The sequence below is a fragment of the Schistocerca gregaria genome, chromosome 8, assembly GCF_023897955.1.
Source record: "Schistocerca gregaria isolate iqSchGreg1 chromosome 8, iqSchGreg1.2, whole genome shotgun sequence".
Classification (NCBI taxonomy): Eukaryota; Metazoa; Arthropoda; class Insecta; order Orthoptera; family Acrididae; genus Schistocerca; species Schistocerca gregaria.
In genome coordinates, this window is record NC_064927.1 from 289,338,028 (window position 1) to 289,362,830 (window position 24,803).

Sequence of the window (24,803 nt, forward strand, 5' to 3'; positions counted from 1 at the left end):
CAAGAAAACAGCACGTCCTCCAGACTCATTTACCAGGCACCACTGACATACATATCAATTCAGCTTCTTGACTTCCGTTAGAGGTGGGGAGTCACATCACCAGCTCTATACGAATTACAACTCTCGAAGCTACTAGTATGCTTTTTTAAGGATTGACAGATTTTTTTCCTGCTGAGCGTATTTCACGCTAAACATGACATGCAGGTTTCAGAAATAACTGGGCGTCTTTAGTTGTAAGTACGTAGACGATTTATTTGGCCTGTTATTTGAAGTAGAGTTTATATTCAATCTTTATTTCCATTTTGAATATACCACAGTCCGAATGTTTTTCACTTGAGGGCGTCATGGCTTTCATTTGGTTCACTTGTAGGTGCAATGAAGCCGTCGATAGAGCAACGGAATTTCTGAAACCGATAAAAGGAAATAAGCATTTTGAAAATACAAACGTTGATGGCGTTGAGACAGCAACAAGCCACAAATTTATTTTAAGTTTCTTTATTCAAAAGGTACATTTACATGTATTCAGTGACAAATCTGAAGCTCTCAATTATACAAGTTTATGTGTGCAATGATGGGAATGTGGCGAAAGCTACGAACGCCGTCTGCTGGATGAAAACTATGAAAACAAGTACTCGAAGCCTGAATTTCACGTGAGTCACATCTCAATGCAAATCTGTAACGCAACCCTCTGTGTGATGTGCTTATAATGAAGTATTATTTATATTTTAGGACAACTAATTGGTAAAAAATATACCACATGTTCCAATGAAAGCATGAAAGCCGTCTGACGATAAACTGTAATGATTCGAAACAGGTAACGGCCCCTTTTGAATAAAGGAACTTACAATAAATTTGTGGCTGATTGCTGTCTGAACGCCATCAACTTTCTATTCGAATAACAGCCACGGTCTCAAACCGTGACATCATTTGACAAAAATCTATTTTGAGAATATACTATCAAGTTAGTGGCTGGTTTCTATTATAAAAGTCGTGTCACATAGTGTCTCACTGAACACAGAAACATTTCGACGGAACCATTTTCTGCCAAATCACTGCCTTAAGTTTTGGGGTCACCAAGAAAGCCAATTAGGAGAACTTGACGCACTCGACAAACACGTAACCGTCAGTTTTCCTACAGGAGCTTGTATCGTCCACTGTAGTGCTCAAGTATTAAAGAATGCATTCTCTTATTTTCATTTTTCGATTTCCGAGGGTTGATTAGCCGTAACTGTCATCTAGATGTCTGAAAGACTACAGATTGCCCAACTTATCTGTACTTGATTGTTGTTAATTTATTAGAGCCTCCCTACATTCTATGCTGCAAAAATTCTGAGCAACAGTACAACATTCAGTGTTTTGCATTAGCCATTAAGAAAAAAATTCTAATTACAATTTTATGGTAGGCCCTGAACAGCCATTCGCAACTAATATTTAGTAACGTACATGTGGTGTACCCCGGCCACCAGCTGAAATCGCCGTCTTTGCAACAAGACGTTCTGTACGATTTTTTCAGAGAAGTAAATACGACTTTGCGTCTCCAAATACGATACCCGTACCTACATCGGTATTCTGTAAGATAAATCAATAAAAGGCCTAGCAGTGCTTTTTTGCAAGACACTGTTCTTAATTTTACAAAATGCATGTATCTTCCGGAACTTTTGTGCTGTCTTCAAACAGCGTTCCTCTACTTCCCTTTTTGCAGTCATCGGCAGGATGTGGTGACTCCTATTTAGATTTCTCGCATACCTTCTTACTCACTTCTCTAGCGGTAAACAGGCAGGCGATGTTAGTCAACAGCGAAATAGTTTGTGCGTTCGCATTGAGTTTTGGGAGTTGCTATACTTGTTGTTTCTTCAGTAGAAAATGTGCTGTCGAATTTTTGTTATCATAATCGATCAATTCTTAGAATTAACTTCTGAAAGCCGAGACCTGCAGTTTACTGTGTATCGGAAGCTTCGTATGGTTAGCTATCCCATACACTAGGGCTATAAAAAGTGAAGTCATTACAAACAAGTTTCCGGAACAGCGCCTTGGAGATGCCTAGAGCGGTCCATACGTGCATACTGGTGAGTGGGGGGCGATGCCCTCCGAAGGCCTTATATAATACGGCGCGTGTATCGAAGGGCACTAGTCCTCCAGACGCATCCAGAGGAAATGGTCCTCACCAGGGTGAGTCACCGAGACATTGGCTGATTCTCTTGTGGTGGCCTTCATTACGTTAAAGTCTGTTCGCTACTGTTACTGTCACAGGTGTCGTAGAGCAGGTCTGTTGTCTTGCATTTCAGTAGACTTGTACATACTGAACACCATTAACGTGTTCACTTAGCAAATTATTACAAGTAAGTACATCATAGTACGTCAACTTGGTTTTAAACTTCTTTTTGTGACCTATCCAAGACATTTTACTGAATGAATTACACGATCTTGCTTGAAACGCTATTTCAGGTTCATTACGTAACTATCAAACTGTTCACTCTTCAGTTAACGAAAAGGATAAAATGTTTTGTGCTACATACGTAGAAAGGGGACTCTCTCCTGATTGAAGAGACACATTAAAGGATTTCCATCACTTTCAGTGTTAAGTCTGCTATCGTACCTAATATACGTAACGCACTCGTTTAACCCACTGATTAGATGTCTTATATTTGTAATAGCGTCCGTGGTTTCATCTGGAAGGCACTGGCACTTCAAATTAAAAAAAAAGTAATAATCATAAAATCTTGGTTTGAGATAGAAATCACTGGCATGATTATTACTTTTTTTAAATTTGAGATACCAGTGCTTTCCAGATGAAACCACCGATGCTATTACAAATCAAAGACTTCGAATCATACACAGAGCCCCTTCTTCGAAAGTGGTACATCGTAGCCGTCATTAACAGCGTTAGAGCAACGGTAGGCTCTGACGTAATGCAACGCGATTGTAGGGTATTGTGATGTGCGGATTTTTTCTGTGGTGGTCATACTGAGGAGATCATTGACAGTGAAAGTAAATAAATTCAAAGGTGTTGTAATACAATTGTAAGTTTGCACACCATATTCAAGAGTAGTTTCGAAATGAAATCACTGGCGTAATGTGTATGTTTGATATAGATTTATTAAATTTTAGGCCCTTTTTGCTTGCTGTTTACGGCTATATTTTGGCTTTGGTGGTATGAGTTTAAGGCAGTTTCGAGATGTGGGACACGAAACTGTTTTCAAATATATAATATGAAATGACGGGTGCTTAAAATATCTCCCAGTAGTTCCAAAGTGAAACCACCTACTTAAAACAACAGATTTACTTTTGCCAATTTCTTCTCTTATTTGTTGCTTACTATGATGATAAAGTTTAATTCTGTTAAAAGTTTCCATTTTTTCCCATTGTTCCGACTCAAAGGCTTAATACAAAACAAGCTGCATTAAAACATTTTCCAGGAGAGTGTTATAATCAATACCGGAATACGAACATAAGCAGACGAAACTATAAATAATATCTGCAAACATTATGTTCACTGACATCGTCAACAATGTTTGTCTGTTAATAAAAGTAGCAGCTTAGTCCTCATATTAGAGGCTACAGTACCAATGATATTTCATGGGTAACAGGTAATAACTACGAAACAGTATTTTGTGTCTAGGTTTTGAAGAGAATTATTCTAGTTTAAAAGAAACATATTTGACAAATTCTTAAAAGTTGCTCTTATCTCTCCTTATTTTAAGAATTTGCAAGTCGTGGATAGCAACACGTCCATTTACTCAATGCTTTGTTTGTGTCATTAGAAGTTGAGGAGAGAAACTAACACCCCTCATGTTTGCGATCGATAGGGTCCTATAGAATCGTATTTTCGGCTAACGTACTTTTCGTTACAAGAAATTGCAGCGAGGGTAATATCCGATGATCACCCACGATCATGTTTCATAACAATGTTATTTAAGCGGCTCATTATAATAGACACACCCTCATCAGAATGTCGTTATAAATAATTCATTACAACTTAATTTAATACAGATGTTCGTGGATAATACTCTTGTAAAACCTTCGATGGCTTACCTGTTGATAAGCAAATTCTCTTACATCATGGCAGATTTTTAAAAAATTATATTATTGATTGACACAGTACTGAATTAAAGATACTGGTTCAAGCAATATATTATCAGTATGTCAGAGGTAACCTGTAGGTGTTCCCAACAACTGCCTTATGTAATGGCCAACTTTTAGTTCACTCAAGCTCTTCGAAGTTCGTTTTGAAGTAACACCGAAGAACGCAATAAAAACCGGTATAACATAGACATATACTTAACTTTTCACATAATATTTACGTCATCTGCAGAAATTTTTACGAAGTCTCAGACGGTGTTCAGGAAAGACAGATTAGGCAGAGTTGGTGGTGGAGTGTTTGTGTCTTTCAGTAGTGGTTTATCTTGTAGTGAAGTAGATACTCCGTGCGAATTGGTATGGGTGGAGGTTATACTTAACAGCCGAACTAAGTTGATAATACGCTCCTTCTACCGACCCCCAGACTCCGATGATATAGTTGCGGAACAGTTCAGAGAAAATTTGAGTCTCGTAACAAGTAAATACCCCACTCATACGGTTATAGTTGGTGGGGACTTCAACCTTCCCTCGATATGTTGACAAAAATACTTGTTCATAACCGGTGGTAGGCAGAAAACATCTTCCGAGATTGTCATAAATGCTTTCTCTGAAAATTATTTCGAGCAGTTAGTCCACCAACCCAAGCGAATTGCAAATGGTTGCGAAAACATACTTGACCTCTTAGCCACAAACAATCCAGAGCTGATAGAGAGCATCATGACTGATACAGGGATTAGTGATCACAAGGTCGTTGTAGCTAAGCTCAATACCGTTTCTCCCAAATCCACCAGAAACAAACGTAAAACAATTTTATTTAAAAAAGCGGATAAAGTGTCACTAGAAGCCTTCCTAAGAGACAATATCCATTCATTCCGAACTGACTATGCAAATGTAGACGAGATGTGGCTCAAATTCAAAGATAAAGTAGCAACAGCATTTGAGAGATTCATACCTCATAAACTGGTAAGAGATGGAACGGATCCCCCGCGGTACACAAAAAAGGTCCTAACGCTGTTGCAGAGGCAACGGAAAAAGCATGCGAAGTTCAGAAGAACGCGAAATCCCGAAGATTGGCTAAAATTTACAGACGCGCGAGATTTGGCACGGACTTCAATGCGAGATGCCTTTAATAGGTTCCACAACGAAACATTGTCTCGAAATTTGGTAGAAAATCCGAAGAAATTCTGGTCGTATGTAAAGTACACAAGCGGCAAGACGCAGTCAATACCTTCGCTGCGCAGTGCCGATGGTACTGTTACCGACGACTGTGCCGGTAAAGCGGAGTTATTGAACGCAGTTTTCCGAAATTTCTTCACCAAGGAAGACGAATGGAATATTCCAGAATTTGAAACACGAACAGCTGCTAGCATGAATTTTTTAGAAGTAGATACCTTAGGGGTTGCGAAGCAACTCAAATCGCTTGATACGGGCAAGTCTTCAGGTCCAGATTGTGTACCGATTAGGTTCCTTTCAGATTACGCTGATACAATAGCTCCCTACTTAGCACTCATATACAACCGCTCGCTCACCGATAGATCTGTACCTACAGATTGGAAAATTGAGCAGGTCGCACCAGTGTTTAAGAAGGGTAGTAGGAGTAATCTAACTAACTACAGACCTATATCATTGACGTCGGTTTGTAGTAGGGTTTTGGAGCATATACTGTATTCAAACACTATGAATCACCTATTGATACGTAATCAGCATGGTTTCAGAAAACATCGTTCTTGTGCGACGCACCTAGCTCTTTGTTCGCATGAAGTAATGGCCGCTATCGACAGGAGGTCTCAAGTTGATTCCGTATTTCTACATTTCCGGAAAGCTTTTGACACCGTTCTTCACAAGCGACTTCTAATCAAGCTGCGGGCCTATGGGGTATCGTCTCAGTTGTGCGACTGGATTCGTGATTTCCTGTCAGGAAGGTCGCAGTTCGTAGTAATAGACGGAAAATCATCGAGTAAAACTGAAGTGATATCAGGTGTTCCCCAGGGAGGCGTCCTGGGACCTCTGCTGTTCCTGATCTATATAAATGACCTGGGTGACAATCTGAGCAGTTCTCTTACGTTGTTCGCAGATGATGCTGTAATTTACCGTCTAGTAAGGTCATCTGAAGAACAGTATCAGTTGCAAAGCGATTTAGAAGAGATTGCTGTATGGGGTGGCAGGTGGCAGTTGACGCTAAATAACGAAAAGTGTGAGGTGATCCACATGAGATACAAAAGAAATCCGCTGGAATTCGATTACTCCATAAATAGTACAATTCTCAAGGCTGTCAATTTAACAAAGTACCTGGGCGTTAAAATTACGAACAACTTCTTTGGGGAAGGCGAGCCAAAGGTTGCGTTTCATTGGCAAGACACTAGAAGATGCAACAAGTCCACTAAAGAGACAGCTTACACTACACTCGTTCGTCCTCTGTTAGAATATTGCTGCGCGATGTGGGATCCTTACCAGGTGGGATTGACGGAGGACATCGAAAGGGTGCAAAAATGGCAGCTCGCTTTGTATTATCACGTAACAGGGGAGAGAGTGTGGCAGATATGATACGCGAATTGGGATGGAAGTCATTAAAGCAAAGACGTTTTTCGTCACGGCGAGATCTTTTTACGAAATTTCAGTCATCAACTTTCTCTTCCGAATGCGAAAATATTTTGTTGAGCCCAACCTACATAGGTAGGAATGACCATCAAAATAAAATACGAGAAATCAGAGCTCGAACAGAAAGGTTTAGGTGTTTGTTTTTCCCGCGCGCTGTTCGGGAGTGGAATGGTAGAAAGATAGTATGATTGTGGTTCGACGAACCCTCTGCCAAGAACTTAAATGTGAATTGCAGAGTAGTCATGTAGATGTAGATGTAGATGTAGATGCAGATTCCCGTATTTACCTATTTTCTGAGTGCAGTCTCTTTGTACGTTATGAGTCTGCCTACAGCAAGGTTCATGAATTAGAATTATTGGTATCGGTACTCGTGTTACAATAGGACGACGCTGGCGCGCAAATTTCTGTTGTGTTCACATTAATGGACAAGTAGTTTAACGTCAGAGGACAAATGTCAGCTGGCTGGAGCGGCCGAGCGTTTCTAGGCGCTACAGTCTGTAACAGCGCGACCACTACGGTCGCAGGTTCTAATCCTGCCTCGGGTATGGATGTGTGTGGTGTCTTTAGGTTAGTTAGGTTTAAGTAGTTCTAAGTTCTAGGGGACTGATAATTTCAGAAGTTAAGTCCCATAGTGCTCAAAGCCATTTGAAGCATTTGACTAATGTCGCAGATTCAACGTTTGTCCATCACAGGAAATTTTCTGCTACTTACCTTTGACAGAGGTTTCTAATTGTGATAGACTACCGTAGTTCGGAGTCCACGTTAAACTGTAAGTTTCTCTGTAATTGGCCTGCAGGTCGATCCAAAAGTTGGAAGAAGGCAAGGACAGACTATCTCCAGTAGTACCGTGCCTAGTACTCTAGTGCTCGAACAAACAGCCTTAGTTATGATCATTTTAATCATTTCACTTTACTGGTCACTAAAGAATACACGTAGTTCTGCTTTGTAATTTGACTCAATTTTAATAACTGAGCAGTTGTGGCACGTAATTAAAACTCTTATTCATTGTGTGACCAAAAGTATGGAGATACCTATTAGTGGGTGTTTCCAGGCTTCACATTTTGACGCCTTGAACTCTACTGGGGACTCTTTCCGTAAAAAGTTGTAATGTCCGCAGAGGAAGGGCAGTCCATTATTTTTCCTCGAGGACCAAAACTAGAGAAGGTAGTGACGTCGGAAGCTGAGGTGTGGAGCGAATTAAAGTTGGCGTTTCCACAAAGGTTTTCCATAGGGTTCAGGTTGGGACTCGTGGCAGTCCAGTCAGTTTCAGATATCTTACTGTCCACAGATCATAGTCTCACAGATTCTGCCTCACGACAGGGTGCAGTGTCTTGCTGAAACAAACAGTCAACGTCTCCCAACTGTTCCTGCATTGTATTCAGTACACGATACTGTGAAATGTGTTCATGTTCTTCTGCTTTTAAAGTTTTCTTAAGCGCAATAATGGGACCATGTGCTAACAACGAAAATGTGATGGCCTGCGATCGGCAAGAAAAAAACTAACAGCCAAGTTTGAACACACTTTATTATAATTTTAAAAAACGCCTTCTTGGCATGCACTAATTGCCAAACCCAAGAACATGAAAAACCCACAACTCTTGTGGCGGCAAAACCAGATAAGGAAACTACATAATGAAATGAAATAATGACCAAAATCATCTCTACGAATTACAATGTACAACGTGTTACTGAATGTTATGGCGGGTGTATACTATGCTAGAGCCGTCGTAAGTACTGGCTGGAGCTGTCCCTAGAGATAAGTAAACACGGCCAGTCTGACTATCCGGGTGTGCTTATAGGGCTGAGTCGCCGGAGTGCTACGTGAGTCGCGATTGTTGGAACACTGTATACATGTCTGGCGATGTAGTTCCATGTTTATTCGGAAAGTCTGTTGATGTTTATATCCACTGGCGATGTTTCACTCTGCGCTCATGAAAGGAGGTCGGCAGCCCATCTTGCTACTCGCTTGTGCGGGCCCTCTAATTGATAAGGGGCCGCTACGGCAGCAACACCCTAATACCATAACAAGACCTCTTCTGTACTTCACTGTTGGTATTATGGCAGTTAGTGATATCCAGGCATTCGCCAAACGTCGGATTCGCCAAACGTCGGATTACCACATCTACAGTGTGATTCATCATTCTAAATCACTCACTTGTGGTCATCGATTGTTCTGTGACGTCGGTCTTAGCTCCAGCTTATACATTGCTTAGCCTTAACTACAGATATTGTGGCTTATAAGGAATTATCAAAGCTATCTATTATTTTCAATTGCTTACCCATACTCGTTGTGCTAGCTGGATTGCTGGTAGCTCGTTGGAAATGATAACTGATTCCTTCCGCTGATTTCTTGCAGTTCTACACTACCACAACTAACTTCTACATTGCTCTACGGTCCGTTTCCGCCATTATATGAGGTCTGGCTGCTGTCATTTTTTGTGGTTGTGCCTTTGCGTTGCCACTTCGTAATTAAATCACCAACATTCCACATGCATTTTGTACGTACAACAAGGGTAACATGGGCCTCTTCAGAAAGTGGGAAACATTTTGTCGATTGCAATGGACTGCATTGGAATCTGTGATGTTCTTCCACCGTGAAGCTGCGGCTCACCAAGCTTTTTCTGTTAGGGTTCTCATTCCTTAGACGGTGTTTGTTCAGTCTAGATACCTGATTTCTGTGGTGCTCTGCAGTTCTTGAATTCATTCGCTGCCTGCCTGTGAACGTGGCGCCATTTGAAGATCTAACAGCCTCACAAGCGATTATTATAATTGTAAATACTATACGGTGCAAAAAATCATACAACTAACCACAATAAATATCAAAATTTTTCTTATAGTGTGTGTACAGAATGGTAAGAAGAACACATGATTAAAGTTGTAGGTGATATGGGGGCATATAGGCTGCAAAGTTTATTGTGCAGCGTTATCATACTTATCAGCATAAACGGGTCTACACCGGTAGGTTCTGGTGTCGAAATGAGGTTTGATGGCAAATACGGGTTCCCTCCATAGAGGATGATGGCTGGGGATGTGACAATTGCTCGACAACCCATGACCAGATGTTTCCAAAGGTTGAGAGATGTAGAGAACGTAACAACCAGATCAATAGCCTAACTCTCTCTGTATTGATGGGTCAGAACAACTTGAGCAACAAGTAATCTTGCATCATCTTGTTGAAAGATCTGTGGTGTACTGCATGCCGTGAAAATCACCGGCTATGCAAACCAGAGATAATAGTGTACTCTAAGGAATCGCATACTCTCACGCCTAGGTTATTGCTCCCGATGGCAATGATGGATGTAATCTGCCGTTGTCCTCAGCACTCATGTGATGCTGTACGCCGTACCGGAATGTCTGATAAGATAACGTGATGCTATCATTGTGTTCATTGTTGCACCACTGACATCGTGCCCCTCCAAGCCGTCACGTCACGTGGAGCTGCAACAGTGATCGCCAAGCTAACAGTACCCCTTAGTGGTCCAAACATCGTCGCACTCTCCACGTGAATACTTTTTTTAGCGGAGACAGTCCGTATCGCCACAAGAAGTATGTGAATGGGCTGTGTGTCCCTGACTTCTTATGTCCCAATCGCGTGGGTAGTAGGAGATCTTGAAAGGCGTTGTGTGGTCCTCTTGAACTCAGCGAGTCCATACTCGTATGACAATTGTGGGATCCAGCACAAAGTGAGCAGCTATATCAAGAAAACGTAAACACGAACTTGTTATTTTATTTAATAAAAGAGTCTAGATCGCTTAATATATTTATAATGTCATTTTGGGTAGTGTCAACATCAGATCCAAACTTGGAACTCACAAAATAAAGCCCAAGTTTCACTATCAATAACCTCTACACCTAATCGGGTCTTCAACTCACTAAATGCCAGCATGTGGTGCAGGTTTTACTTTATACTGAAACTGATCTTATTTTACAAGATCTAAGTTTTGATATCGTGATGACAGTAGCCGAAACGACGTTGTAAATAGACATGATTATTTAGTGAATGAAATCATTTACTTCACAAAAATATTCACCATGGTCGTTGACTCGTACAGGAAATTTTCCCTTTATTAATAAGGTATCTCAATAAGCCATAGCCCTGGTGCCGTATTCCGGCACTGGTTAGGCGGTTTACCTTCTTACACGATAGTATCACAAACAAACAACGTACAAATGCGATTTCCACGCTGCGTAAAATGTTCTTAGACACAAACTATATTTGGCGTCACTCTCAGTTCCTTTGTATATTTGCAATGAAATAATAGTAATTTGTGGACCCAAACATGTAGCACTTTTCAATTTAGAAAACATTAGTAGAGATATCAGCGATCAAAATAAAATGATAGAAATTAATTATAGCAGTCTACATCACAAGGCACATTTATACTGTGACCCATTTCGATCATCACATCATCTTCAGACCTCATATTGATGGACAATGACAGTGCCTCGAGCATGAGATGACGAATGATGATAGTCAGCTGCATAAAGATCAATGTAATAAGGCTTGACCTGGTTTCAGTACCATTAGGTGTATCTTCTGCAGAAAGAATAAAGTCATAACTTCCATTTCGTTAAAATATAAATCACACATTATAAGATAAAATGCTACTTGAGCGTTTCCGCTCATAATGTATGCTTATGACTTTGATGTAATGTAAGTCAAGCGACTTCATTTCTTCGGAAGAAGATACCCTGAGTGGTCCAGAAACCTGGTTAAGGCTTACAAATTTAAAAGTCATGCATCCATTCAGCAGTCTGTATCAATTATTGCAAGCCTCCGAATAATTTATGTGAAATCTTATGGCTTTATAAATAAATCAATCACTGTTAATATTCTACGCCTTTATTCTTCATATCCACATACATGCAACACCAAAAAGTAATGTAGAGTAATGGAATTCCGGGAATAAATTTGTCTGGACAACATATTTAACGGACTAACATTGCAACATCACAAGATAATGTAAACGTATAATAAGCCATAGAAGATGTAAAATGCTTGTACATTAATAACTGGTGTAAACGCGTGAATGATGAATGCAAACATGCAAACACGCATGCATTGTTTTCTATAAGTAGTTGATTCCATTACTCTGTCTCAACGGTACTTGTTCACAGACGTGCTGTTAGGGTCTGTCGTTGTCATAGTCGGCATGTCACTGTGACTTAATAGTGCGTGTTAATACTGCTCTAATACCAATATTCCTTTCTTCTCTCTCATCTGGATGGCTGAATTAAAAACAAAATCTGAGAGAAAAATACGTACTCGTATTAAGAAAAGTGATAGTTGTAACGAAAAAAGCGGTGCTACAAAACACATGCCACTGCGATACTTCTATCCATTTACTCTTTAAGCAGAGAACGGCGCCTCTATCGAAAGCCACGAGAACGCTATGTAACAGTATAAATCAACATCGTTTAGTAACATAGATGATAAATTTTAAATGGTCCCAGTAGGTATCCGAAACTGAAGAATCATTTACACGGCCGATGACGCGGGTGCAACGTGTGAACCTATAATGTGTCACAATGTTGTTAACTTTGTGTCATATTGAGCAACAGCGCTGTTTCGTCCTCGCTCAGCAATATGCTTAACGACGTGTTGCGGTGGTACCGAGAGAGGGAATCCCGCACACACGAGTAACCTGAGAGGTGTTGGGGCCATGGCGAAACGAGCTGTACAGCCAGTTGGTGGACATCCAAGAACAGGAGCTTTCCTTAAAAGCTCTCAAACCAATGAGCCGCTCATGGCACCTCACGAATGGTCAGTACAGGGCCATTGTATGGACACAAAGAACCAATTGATGTAGTCGGTGTCTTTTTCTGGGCGAGAGAGTGGGATTCAGCTGGAGGCGCACACAAGGGTTCCATGTCAACTGTGCTTTAGTGCCCAACAGCAGTCATTAGACTAGTCGAGAGATGGAACATAATGTAAAGTGAACTGTACAGACTTTGCATTAAGTGTATCGGTGAACAGCACTAATTAACCGACGAAGCGCAACAGGCTTGGAACTCCACCCCACAAACTGTAGCCCTAAAGACACTCTTGACTGTCATAAAATCCGTGCTTCCAATTTCAAAGATATCTCACGCTCCCGATCGTTACAGCGTGTATTTAAAGTAAACCTGATTTGCATCCTCATAGTGGCACTACTAGCTCCATTCTTATACGACTGGCGCAAAATTTCAATAGACATCATCTTTCGGATATAGAAACACGTGTAGCCACTTTAGTTTATGCCACACTACCCCTTGGTGTCGCGATTGTTTTCCGTTAGTGTATTTCTGACCTCTGCAGCTACAGGCCTCCGAACTGTAGCGTGTAACGTGGCAACGTATAACGTAATTGTGTCAATGCGTGAAGAACAAAGTGCTGTAATGAAGTTTCGAATTCGTCCACATATGGAGCACACACGAGCGTTACGACATCTGCAACGGTTCGACGCCTTGTGTTCACTGTCATCGTTCATCCTCCATACAGTCATGACTTGGGCAGATTTCCATCTGTTTCGAAAACTTAAAGAAAACTTTCCAGTGCTTCGCTTTAATAGTGACGAAGCGGTGCAACGAGAGGTGAAGTTATGAATCCGTCAGCAAACATTCTCAGTGACGATATCTACAAATTGGTCTCTCGTTGGGAGAAATGTATTCATCGCCAGGGCGACTATGTAAATATGTAGACGTGAAGAATTACGTTGTAGAATGTTACAAAACAACGATTTTCGATTTAATAAGATTTAGAAGTCGTGACTTTAAAGGTCTCATTTTTCAGCACGTGCTCTTAATAACAAGACCATCTTCTGTACAATGGCACATACAAAATAGTCACTCTTACAGGGTACAGGAAAGTAAATCCATATAGTCGTCGCTTCTGAAGAAAATCATTGTGCGCCACTGTATTGATGGTTCTTTCGTGTGAAATACTGCTGTTCACCGATACACGTAATGCAGAGCCTATACACTTCACTATACACTGTGTTCCATCACTCGACGGGTTTAATTACTGCTGTCGGGTACTAAAACACACAGCTAATGTGGAATCGTTGTGTGCGTCTCCAGCTGGATCCCACCCTCTCGCCTAGGAAAAGACACCGCCTACATCAGTGGGTTCTCTGTGTCCACACAACGGCCCTGTGCTGACCATTAGTGGCGTCCCATGGGCGGATCTTTGGTGTGCGAGCTTTAAGGACGGTTCCTGTTCTTGGATGTCCACCAACTGGCTGTACCTTATCCACAGCTGCTTAGGCCAAGGCCCCAACACCTCTCAAGTCAATCATGTGCGCGGAAAACACTTTGTCTTGCGCAACAGCGCAAGAAGTCCCTAAGCGTAATGCTGAGCGACGACGGAATATTGTGTTACTCAATATGATATATTAAAGGTTCATACGTTTTACATCTACATCTACATGGTTACTCTGCAATTCACACTTACGTGCCTGGCAGTGGGTTCATCGAACCATTTTCATACTACTTCTCTACCATTCCACTCTCGAGTGGCGCGTAGTAAAAAGGAACACCTAAATCTTTCCGTTCGAGTTCTGATTTCTCTTATTTTATTATGATGATCATTTCTCACTACGTAGGTGGGTGTCAACAAAATATTTACGCACTCGGAAGAGAAAGTTGGTGCTTGAAATATCGTAAATAGGTCTCGCCACAAAGAAAACCTCCTTTCTTTCAGTGACTGCCACCCCAACTCGCGTATCATACCAATTACATTCTCATCCCTCTTGCGCGATAACACGAAACGAGCTGCCCTTCTTTGGACTTTTTCAATGTCTTCAATCCTACCTGGTAAGGATCCCATACCGCGCAGTAATATTCTAGCAGAGGACGGACAAGTGTAATGTGGGCTGTCTCTTTAGTGGGAAGAGGACGAAAAAGTGTAATGCAGGCTGTCTCTTTAGTGGGTTTGTCGCATCTTCTACGTGTTCTGCCAACAAAGCGCAGTCTTTGTTTTGCCTTCCCAACAATACAATCTATGTGGTCTTCCCAATTTAAGTTGCTCGTAATTGTAATTCCTAAGTATTCAGTCGAATTGACAGCCCTTAGATTTGTGCGATTTATCGTACACCCAAAATTTATCTGATTTCCTTTAGTACCCATGTGCATGACCTCGCTCTTTTCTTTGTTTAGTGCTAATTGTCACTTTTTGCAACATACATAAATTCTCTATAGATCATTTAGCAATTGGAATTGATTGTCTGATGATTTTACTGGACGATAAATTACAGCGTCACCTTCAAACAGTCTAAGGGGGCTGCTCAGATTATCACCTGGATCATTTATTTAAATCAGGAACAGCACAGGGCCTATGACACTACCTTGCGGAACGCCAGATATCATTTCTGTTCTACTCGATGATTTACCGTGTATCACTACGATCTGTGACCTCTCTGAGTGGAAATCACGAATCCAGTCACACAACTGAGACGATACTCCATTAGCACGCAATTTGATTAATAGTCGCTTGTGAGGAACGGTATCAAATGACTTCTAGAAATTTAGGAATATGGAATCGAATTGAGATCCCTTGTCGACAGTACTCATTACTTCATGGAAATAAAGAGCTAGCTATGTTGCACAAGAACTATATTTTCAGAATACGTGTTCCTTATGTATCAATCAGTCACTTTCTTCAAGGTGATTCATAATGTTCATGTTTGGTATATGATCCAAATTCTGCTGAAAATTAAGGTCAGTGATATGGGTCTGTAATGCGATGGGTTAATCCTACTTCACTTCTTGAATATTGGTTCAAATGGCTCTGAGCACTACGGGACTTAACTACTGAGGTCATCAGTCCCCTAGAACTTTGAGCTATTTAAACCTAACCAACCTAAGGACATCACACACATCCATGCCCGAGGAAGGATTCGAACCGAGTGTAACGCCTAGAACCGCTCGGCCACTTCGGCCGGCTCTTGAATATTGATGTGACCTGTGATACCCAAGTCTTTAGGAACAGACCTTTCGTCAAATGAGCGGTTGTATATGATTGCTAAGAAAGGCGCTATTGTGACTGCATACTCTGAGGGGAACCGGATTGGTTTGCGATCTGCACCGGAAGACTTGCCTTTCTTCCACATGGACTGTGGGAATACCGGAACAAAAGATAATCGAAGCATTTGAGACGTGGTGCTATAGACGAATGTTGAAAATTAAATGGACTGATAAGGTAAGGAATGAGGAGGTTCTACGCAGAGTCGAAGGAAAGGAATATGTGGAAAACACTGATTAGAGATGGCACAGGATGATAGGACATCTGCTAAGACATGAGGGAATGACTTCCATGGTACTAGAGGGAGCTGTAGAGGGCAAAAACTGTAGAGGAAGACAGAGATTGTAATACGTCAAGCAAATAATTGAGGACGTAGGTTGCAAGTGCTACTCTGAGATGAAGAGGTTAGCACAGGAAAGGAATTCGTGGAGGGCCGCATCAAACCAGTCAGTAGACTGATAACAAAAAAAAAAAAGAAAGAAAGAGGTATCACATGTTTCATATATGTTGGTAGGGTTATAAATGCAACTCGTGGGTTGTATTTCTTTCATTTTACATATAAAACTTCGCATCTGTATTAGTTGCGACCCTGTCAACCATGACAGTGACGAATCTTTACTACGAAAATTTTCATCTGTCTTTCTTTCCACACTGCCGCATGGATTATGAAATGCTGTAAGTTCAACATAATTTTCGGTCTGGTACAACATGATCACCCCCATGCAGGCGATATCAGCTTATCGGTGGTAATGAAACAGTTTACTTCAAATCAAATTTAAAAAAAAAAAAAACCTCGTGTACAATAGTTTTAATTGACGCGTACAAGCCAGCTGAATTATGACAATGTCTTTTAGCAACTACTTTGACCCTCAAAGATGAACAATGAAAAAAAAGGAAGAAAAACCGAAAACATTGGTTCACTCCATCAGTTATTACATTTGTTGTTACCGAAAAATGGCCTGTAATGTAGCAATGTGACTGTGAGTTCATAATTTTTGTATGTACGTACCCTCTCTCTTCCTCCATCCCTCCCCCCTCTATCTATCTCACTCTCTCTCTCCCTCTCTCGCTCTCTCTCTCTCTCGCTCTCTCTCTCTCTCTCTCTCTCTCTCTCTCTCTCTCTCTCTCTCTCTCTGTGTGTGTGTGTGTGTGTGTGTGTGTGTGTGTGTGTGTGTGTGTGTGTGTGTGTCAGAGAGGAGACAGAGAGAGAGAGAGAGAGAGAGAGAGAGAGTTAGAAAATAGATTCAGAGAGGTTTAGTGTAACGTTTGTGTTGTACATATTTCCAGGTTCTCCTGATTGCTGCTCTCCTTAATGCTGTTCTCGCAGCACCACAGATGAATCCAAGAGACGCAACAGTTGTGGTGCTGGAGAATGACTTCAATGGAGTCGATCCCTGGCACTGGAGGTTTGTCAATGACGTCTTATACCCAAGACACACCGTATCGCACTTGACATCAATATACTTAAATAAAATTTTTCCCACGACTACTGCTTAAAAACGGAGACTTTCGCTCAGTGCCGCTAGGGTAGACAAATGAAAGCATCTCAAGTATTTCCATTTGCAAACACATTGTTCCAAACATATATACTATTGTCCCTCAAGAGGAGCTTCACAATTACAATTGTTGACAACTATAAATATATTGACTTATGATCTCCTATTAATCATTTTCAGCTTCAGCACAAACAACGAAAGCTCTAACTCAATCTCTCAGGAAGTCGAACGGTACAGGCCGACCTCTGTATCACAGTCAGCCTATAGGCGTCACTGAATCCGGGTATGGAGGGAATATTCAGCACCCCTCTATCCCGACCGTCATCAGTTTTCGTGACAGGAGGTGCTACTTCTCAGTCAAGTAGTTTCTGCACTGTCATCACAAGGGTCGAGTGCACCCTGCTTACCAACAGCTCTCTGCAGAACCGGACAGTGTCATCTCCATGTGTTAGCCAATCCCAACAATTCTTAACTTCGATGATATGACCGGTATCTGTGTCATCACTGTGGCGAGGCCATTCGTCGAAGTACTTTTGTTGCTTTTCACGATTACTAAGTCGTGTTTTTGTTGCAGCCCTTCTTTTTTCTATTCCTTATGTAGTAATTCCTATGTGCTACGCCTAACGTTTAGTCGTGTAAAACAGAAGACTCTAAAGCGTTCTTTTGCAGAGTAACATGCTGAAGTTCGGTACGGTAATGGTGTTAGAGAAGTTGTTTCTGATATACAAATAGTCGAGCATTGTCGTATAAGCTTTTAGAGATTAAGTACATGATGTTAAAATCAAAAGCAGGACATTGGCGCTCTATCTGCACCAACATATGGCCTGTCATTTCAAGTGACTTATAATGAAACATTTCTCCAGCGTTCCAGAGGTTGAAAGAAGAAAGTGTGTTTTCACTCCGACATTACAGCGTTGTTGGTGGCGGAGTGTAGACTTATTACTAACAAGTGAAGGAAAACGGAAACGGTCACGTCCTCCTTGAAGAAAACCACCGAAAATCTAATTGGAAATTGGTGGTAAAGTCTTATGGGACCAAACTACTGAGGTCATCGGTCTTTAATCTTACACTCTACTTAATCTAACTTAGACGGACAGCACACACACACACATCCATACCCAAAGGGAGGACCCGAACTTCCAATGAGGAGAGCCGCGCGGTCTGTGACAAGACTCCCCAGACCGCGCGGACGGAAAATATAAATGTAAAAAGTTGGATAGATGTGTGATCCTCGCACTTACAGAATGCGAACCGAAAGCCGTAAGTTTTCTTAGGTTCTACGGAACCAGCCACCTCTAGGTTTACTTACTCCATTCTGTCGTCACTCCATTCTGTCTTGTTAGAGATCTTTAACGGAATTGAGTACTGAGCTTATATCTACACCGTTAGGTAACTGCAAACAGTCATCAATACTTCCGCAATGGGACATTCCTCATTGATTCTTCCCGAAATTTCTCTTAAAGCTCAACTTAATTATTACTAAATTGTGATCTGCGTGAATCACAATATTTCTACAGAAACATCAATGTGGGTATATGTGTGATGCTTTAAACTGTTAGCATTTCCAGAAATCCAAAAATTGTTGCATATACATCACTATTCCGTGGAATCATGGACCCTTGAAAGGTACTCAAAAATGTTATACCATAACGCAGAATTATCGATGGCAGTTCTTATTTTAGAATAAGCATCTACATTTACCTCATCAATAAGCCCAGTTACAGTAAAGCGTTTGTGTTCAACAACAGAAAATAGTATAACTGGAGAAGCAATCGTTATGAATACGAAAGAAGGGCAGGCAGTGAGCTGCTGCAAATAGTTCAGTGACGTGGTTGTTTTCATCAAACAACAGTAAATCAACGTCGCCGTGTACATACCGACGTCACAACCAGAATATGAAGAGATAGAGGAAGTGTACGAGGATATTGCGTGGGTAATTCAGTATGTTCAGGGAGATGAAAATAAAACTCGGTTCTAGGGGAAGGAATAGAAGAAAGTGCTGCAGGACAACATGGGCTTGGCTGTTGGAACGAGAGAGGAGAAGAACTAACTGCGTTCTGCGATAAATTTTGGGTGGTAATATCGAATGCTCTGTTAAAGAATCAGAAGATGAGAAGGTATACTTCGAAGAGACCCGGAAACACGAAGGTTCCAATCGATTATTTCTGGTCAGACAGACCCCAGGATCGGATATTGGATTGCAAGTCATATTCAGGATCAGATATAGACTCAAATCACAATTTATTAATGATGAGGAGTAAAGTGAAGTTTAAGAGAATCGCCAGGAAGGATCAGTGAGGACGGAAATGGGATACTGAAGTACTGAGAAAAGATAAGGCATTTTTAACATTCGCTAAGGATGGGGATACTGCGATAAGGAATACCAGAGTAGGCAAGTCAATGAAAGAGGACTGGACTTTATTTTTGGCACTATTAGCAGTGCTTACAATCAATAACATTAACCAGGGGCCTATTCGTAAAATAAGAAAACTTACTAATCAATAAACCCTTACGATTAAGACATCCTTTAATTAAAATTATCAACAACTCTTTAGTTGATTTACCTGCACCAACAAATATTTCATTTTGATGAAATTTTGCGTCCTCCTAGGTTTATGCTTGGTAATTCAAATCGAAACTGAACTATTTTTAGCTATACATTATACTTCAAATATTGAACTAGCATTTAGTATTGTAGTACACATCTGCCGAGACATAAATAATGGTTGAATTATTCGAAATTTACATGCAAATGGAGCATTTGTATTCTTTATTTGTATTTATTTGCATGTAGGACGAGGAATTTACTATGGATCTTATATATACATACACACCTGAATAATTGGTACAGTAATTCTATTGTTAGTTATAGGAACTACCCCCATGAACCATGGACCTTGCCTTTGGTGGGGAGGCTTGCGTGCCTCAGTGATACAGATAGCCATATCGTAAGTGCAACCACAACGGAGAGATACCTTTTGAGAGGCCAGACAAACGTGGGGCAGCAGCCTTTTCATCAGTTGCAGGGGCAACAGTCTGGATGATTGACTGATATTGCCTTGTAACACTAACCAAAACAGCCTTGCTGTGCTGGTACTGTGAACAGCTGTAATTTTTCCTGAGGGCATGCAGCTTTAGTCTATGGTTATATATGATGGCGTTCTCTTGGGTAAAATATTATGGAGGTAAAACAGTCCCCCATTCGGATCTCCGGGCGGGGACTACTCAAGAGGATGTCGTTATCAGGAGAAAGAAAACTGGCGTTCTACGGATCGGAGCGTGGAATGTCAGATCCCTTAATCGGGCAGATAGATTAGGAAATTTAAAAAGGGAAATGGATAGGTTAAAGTTAGATATAGTGGGAAATAGTGATGTTTGGTGGCAGGAGGAACAAGACTTCTGGTCAGATGACTACAGGGTTATAAACACAAAATCAAATAGGGGTAATGCAGGAGTAGGTTTAATAATGAATAAGACAATAGGAATGAGGGTAAGCTACTACAGACAGCATAGTGAACGCATTATTGTGGCCAAGACAGATACGAAGCCCACACCTACTACAGTAGTACAAGTTTATATGCCAACTAGCTCTGCAGATGACGAAGAATTTTATGAAATGTATGATGAAGTATAAGAAATTATTCAGATAGTGAAGGGAGTCGAAAATTTCATAGTCATGGGTGACTGGAATTCGGTAGTAGGAAAAGGGAGAGAAGGAAACGTAGTAGGTGATTATGGACTGGGGCAAAGAAATGAAAGAGGAAGCCGCCTGGTTGAATTTTGCACAGAGCACAACTTAATCATAACTAACACTTGGTTCAAGAATCATAAAAGAAGGCTGTATACATGGAGGAAGCCTGGAGATACTAAAAGGTATCAGATAGATTATATAATAGTAAGACAGATATTTAGAAACCAGGTTTTAAAGTGGAAGACATTTCCAGGGGCAGATGTGGACTCTGACCACAATCTATTATGACCTGTAGATTAAATCTGAAGAAACTGCAAAAAGGTGAAATTTAAGGAGATGGGACATGTATAAACTAAAAGAATGAGAGGTTGTACAGACTTTCAGGGGAGCGTAAGGAAGCAATTGACAGGAATGGGAGAAAGAAATACAGTAGAAGAAGAATGAGTAGCTTTGAGGGATGAAGTAGTGAAGGCAGCAGAGGATCAAGTAGGTAAAAAGACAAGGGCTAGTAGAAATCCTTGGGTAACAGAAGAAATATGGAATTTAATTGATGAAAGGAGAAAATGTAAAAATGCAGTAAATGAAGCAGGCAAAAAGGAATACAGACGTCTCAACACTGAGAACGACAGGAAGTGCAAAATGGCTAAGCAGGGATGGCTAGAGGACAAATGTAAGGATGTAGAAGCTTATCTCACTAGGGGTAAGATAGATACAGCCTACAGGAAAATTAGAGAGACCGTTGGAGAAAAGAGAGCCACTTGTATGAATATCAAGAGCTCAGATGGAAACCCAGTTCTAAGCAAAGAAGGGAAAGCAGAAAGGTGGAAGGAGTATATAGAGGGTCTATACAAGGGCGATGTACTTGAGGACAATATTATGGAAATGGAAGACGATGTAGATGAAGACGGAATGGGAGATAAGATACTGCGTGTAGAGTTTGACAGAGCATTGAAAGACCTGAGTCGAAACAAGGCACCCGGAGCAGACAACATTCCATTGGAACTACTGACAGCCTTGGGAGAGCCAGTCCTGACAAAACTCTACCATCTGGTGAGCAAGATGTATGAGACAGGCGAAATACCCTCAGACTTCAAGAAGAATATAATAATTCCAGTCCCAAAGAAAGCAGGTGTTGACAGATGTGAAAATTACCGAACTATCAGTTGAATAAATCACAGTTGCAAAATACTAACGCCAATTCTTTACAGACGAATGGAAAAAGTGGTAGAAGCCGACGTCGGGGAAGATCTGTTTGGATTCCGTAGAAATGTTGGAACACGTGAGGCAATACTGACCCTACGACTTATCTTAGAAGCTAGATTAAGGAAGGGCAAACCTACGTTTCTAGCATTTGTAAACTTACAGAGAGCATTTGACAATGTTGACTGAAATACTCTCTTTCAAATTCTAAAGGTGGCAGGGGTAAAATACAGGGAGCGAAAGGCTATTTACAATTTGTACAGAAACCATATGGCAGTTATAAGAGTTGAGGGACATGAAAGGGAAGCAGTGGTTGGGAAGGGAGTGAGACAGGGTTGTAGTCTCTTCCCGATGTTATTCAATCTGTATATTGAACAAGCAGTAAAGGAAACAAAAGAAAAATTTGGTGTAGGTATTAAAATCCATGGAGAAGAAATAAAAACTTTGAGGTTCGCCGATGACTCTGTAATTCTGTCAGAGACAGCAAAGGACTTGGAAAAGCAGTTGAACGGAATGGATAGTGTCTTTAAAGGAGGATATGAGATGAACATCAACAAAAGCAAAACGAGAATAATGGAATGTAGTCGAATTAAGGCGGGCGATGCTGAGGGAATTAGATTAGGAAATGAGACACTTAAAGTAGTAATGGAGTTTTGCTATTCGGGGAGCAAAATAACTGATGACGTTAGAAGTAGAGTGGATATAAAATGTAGACTGGCAATGGCAAGGAAAGCGTTTTTTAAGAAGAGAAATTTGTTAACATCGAGTATAGATTTAAGTGTCAGGAAGTCATTTCTGAATGTATTTGTATGGAGTGTAGCCATGTATGGAAGTGAAACATGGACGATAAATAGTTGGGACATAAAGAGAATAGAAGCTTTCGAAATGTGGTGCTACAGAAGGATGCTGAAGATTAGATGGGTAGATCACATAACTAATGAGGAAGTGTTGAATAGGATTGCGGAGAAGAGACGTTTGTCGCACAACTTAAACCAGAAGAAGGGATCGGTTGGTAGGACATGTTCTGAGGCATCAAGGGATCACCAATTAAGTATTGGAGGGCAGTGTAGAGGGTAAAAATCGTAGAGGGAGACCAAGAGATGACAACACTAAGAAGATTCAGAAGGATGTGTGTTGCAGTGGGTTCTGGGAGATGAAGAAGCTTGCACAGGATAGAGTAGCATGGAGAGCTGTATCAAACCATTCTGAGGACTGAAGACCACAACAACAACAACAAGGAACTGCATTTATTGGATATGTTTTACCTTGAAGCCAAATATCATTTTGAGGTGCAACAGTAATTATTAATTTATTATCAGCAATTCCATACTTAGGAACAGATATAGTTCAATACAGTTCCGATACAGTTTCGCACTGTCGCCTGATAAACAAAGTAAGAGCCTACGGAATATCACACCAGCTGTGTGGCTGGATTGAAAACGTTTTAGCAAAAATAAGAACATAGCATGTTGTTATCAATGGAAAGACGTCTAGAGACATTAAAGTAACCTCTGGCGTGCCACAGGGGAGTTTTATGGGATCATTGCTTTTCACAATATAGATATAAATGACCTAGTAGATAGTGTCGGAAGTTCCATGCGGCTTTTCCCGGATGATGCTGTAGTTTACAGAGAAGTTGCAGCATTAGAAAATTGTAGCGAAATACAGGAAGATCTGCAGCGGATAGGCACTTGGTGCAGGGAGTGGCAACTGACCCTTAACATAGACAAATGTAATGTATTGCGAATACATAGAAACGAGGATCCTTTATTGTATGATTGTATGATAGCGGAAGAAACACTGGTAGCAGTTACTTCTGTAAAATATCTGGGAGTATGCGTGCGGAACGATTTGAAGTGGAATGGTTATATAAAATTAATTTTTGGTATGGCGGGTACCAGGTTGAGATTCATTGGGAGAGTCCTTAGAAAATGTAGTCCATCAACAAAGGAGGTGGCTTACAAAACACTCGTTCGACCTATACCAGAGTATTGATGATCAGTGTGGGATCCGTACCAGATCGGGTTCACGGAGAAGGTAGACAAGATCCAAAGAAGAGCGGCGCGTTTCGTCACAGGGTTGTTTGGTAACCGTGATAGCGTTACGGAGATGTTTAGCAAACTCAAGTGGCAGACTGTGCAAGAGAGGCGCTGTGCATCGCGGTGTAGCTTGATGCCCAGGTTTCGAGAGGGTGCGTTTCTGGATGAGCTATCGAATATATTGCTTCGCCATACTTATACCTCCCGAGGAGATCACGAATGTAAAATTAGAGAGATTCGAGGGCGCACAGAGGCATTTAGACAGTCGTTCTTTCCGCGAACCATATGAGACTGGAACAGAAAATGGAGGTAATGACAGTGGCACGTAAAGTGCCCTCCGTCACACACTGTTGGGTAGCTTGCGGAGTAAAAATGTAGATGTAGATGTGGATGAATGAGTGCAAGGAGGATTAGTTGTTGATAACGTAACATTACATCGATTCTTTACATTTCATTTTGTATTACCATTCATTACTGCAGCTATGGCAGCAATTCATTTATTTTTTCTTCATAAAACAGGGTCTAATAACCCATTAGGTCTAAACGGAGTTATTGAAAAAATTCTATTTCACCCATACTTTACTTTCAAGGATTCTATTACATTTGTACTAATAACATCGTTATTAATTATATTATGTTTAATTAATCCTCACCTACTAGGACACCCAGACAATTTTGTGCCTGCTAATCCATTAGTAACA

General features: G+C 40.9%; 1 protein-coding gene across 1 annotated transcript in view; it reads left to right on the forward strand.

Moving 5' to 3' along the window:
- The first annotated feature begins 2,126 nt into the window (after window positions 1-2,126).
- LOC126284422 (endocuticle structural glycoprotein SgAbd-5-like) overlaps window positions 2,127-24,803 on the forward strand; it is a 39,402-nt gene continuing 16,725 nt past the window's right edge. The window contains exons 1-2 of the mRNA XM_049983340.1: window positions 2,127-2,169; window positions 16,964-17,082. Of these exons, the coding sequence (XP_049839297.1) occupies window positions 2,155-2,169; window positions 16,964-17,082 (134 nt within the window). The 5' untranslated portion in view covers window positions 2,127-2,154. The remainder of the gene's footprint in view (window positions 2,170-16,963; window positions 17,083-24,803) is intronic.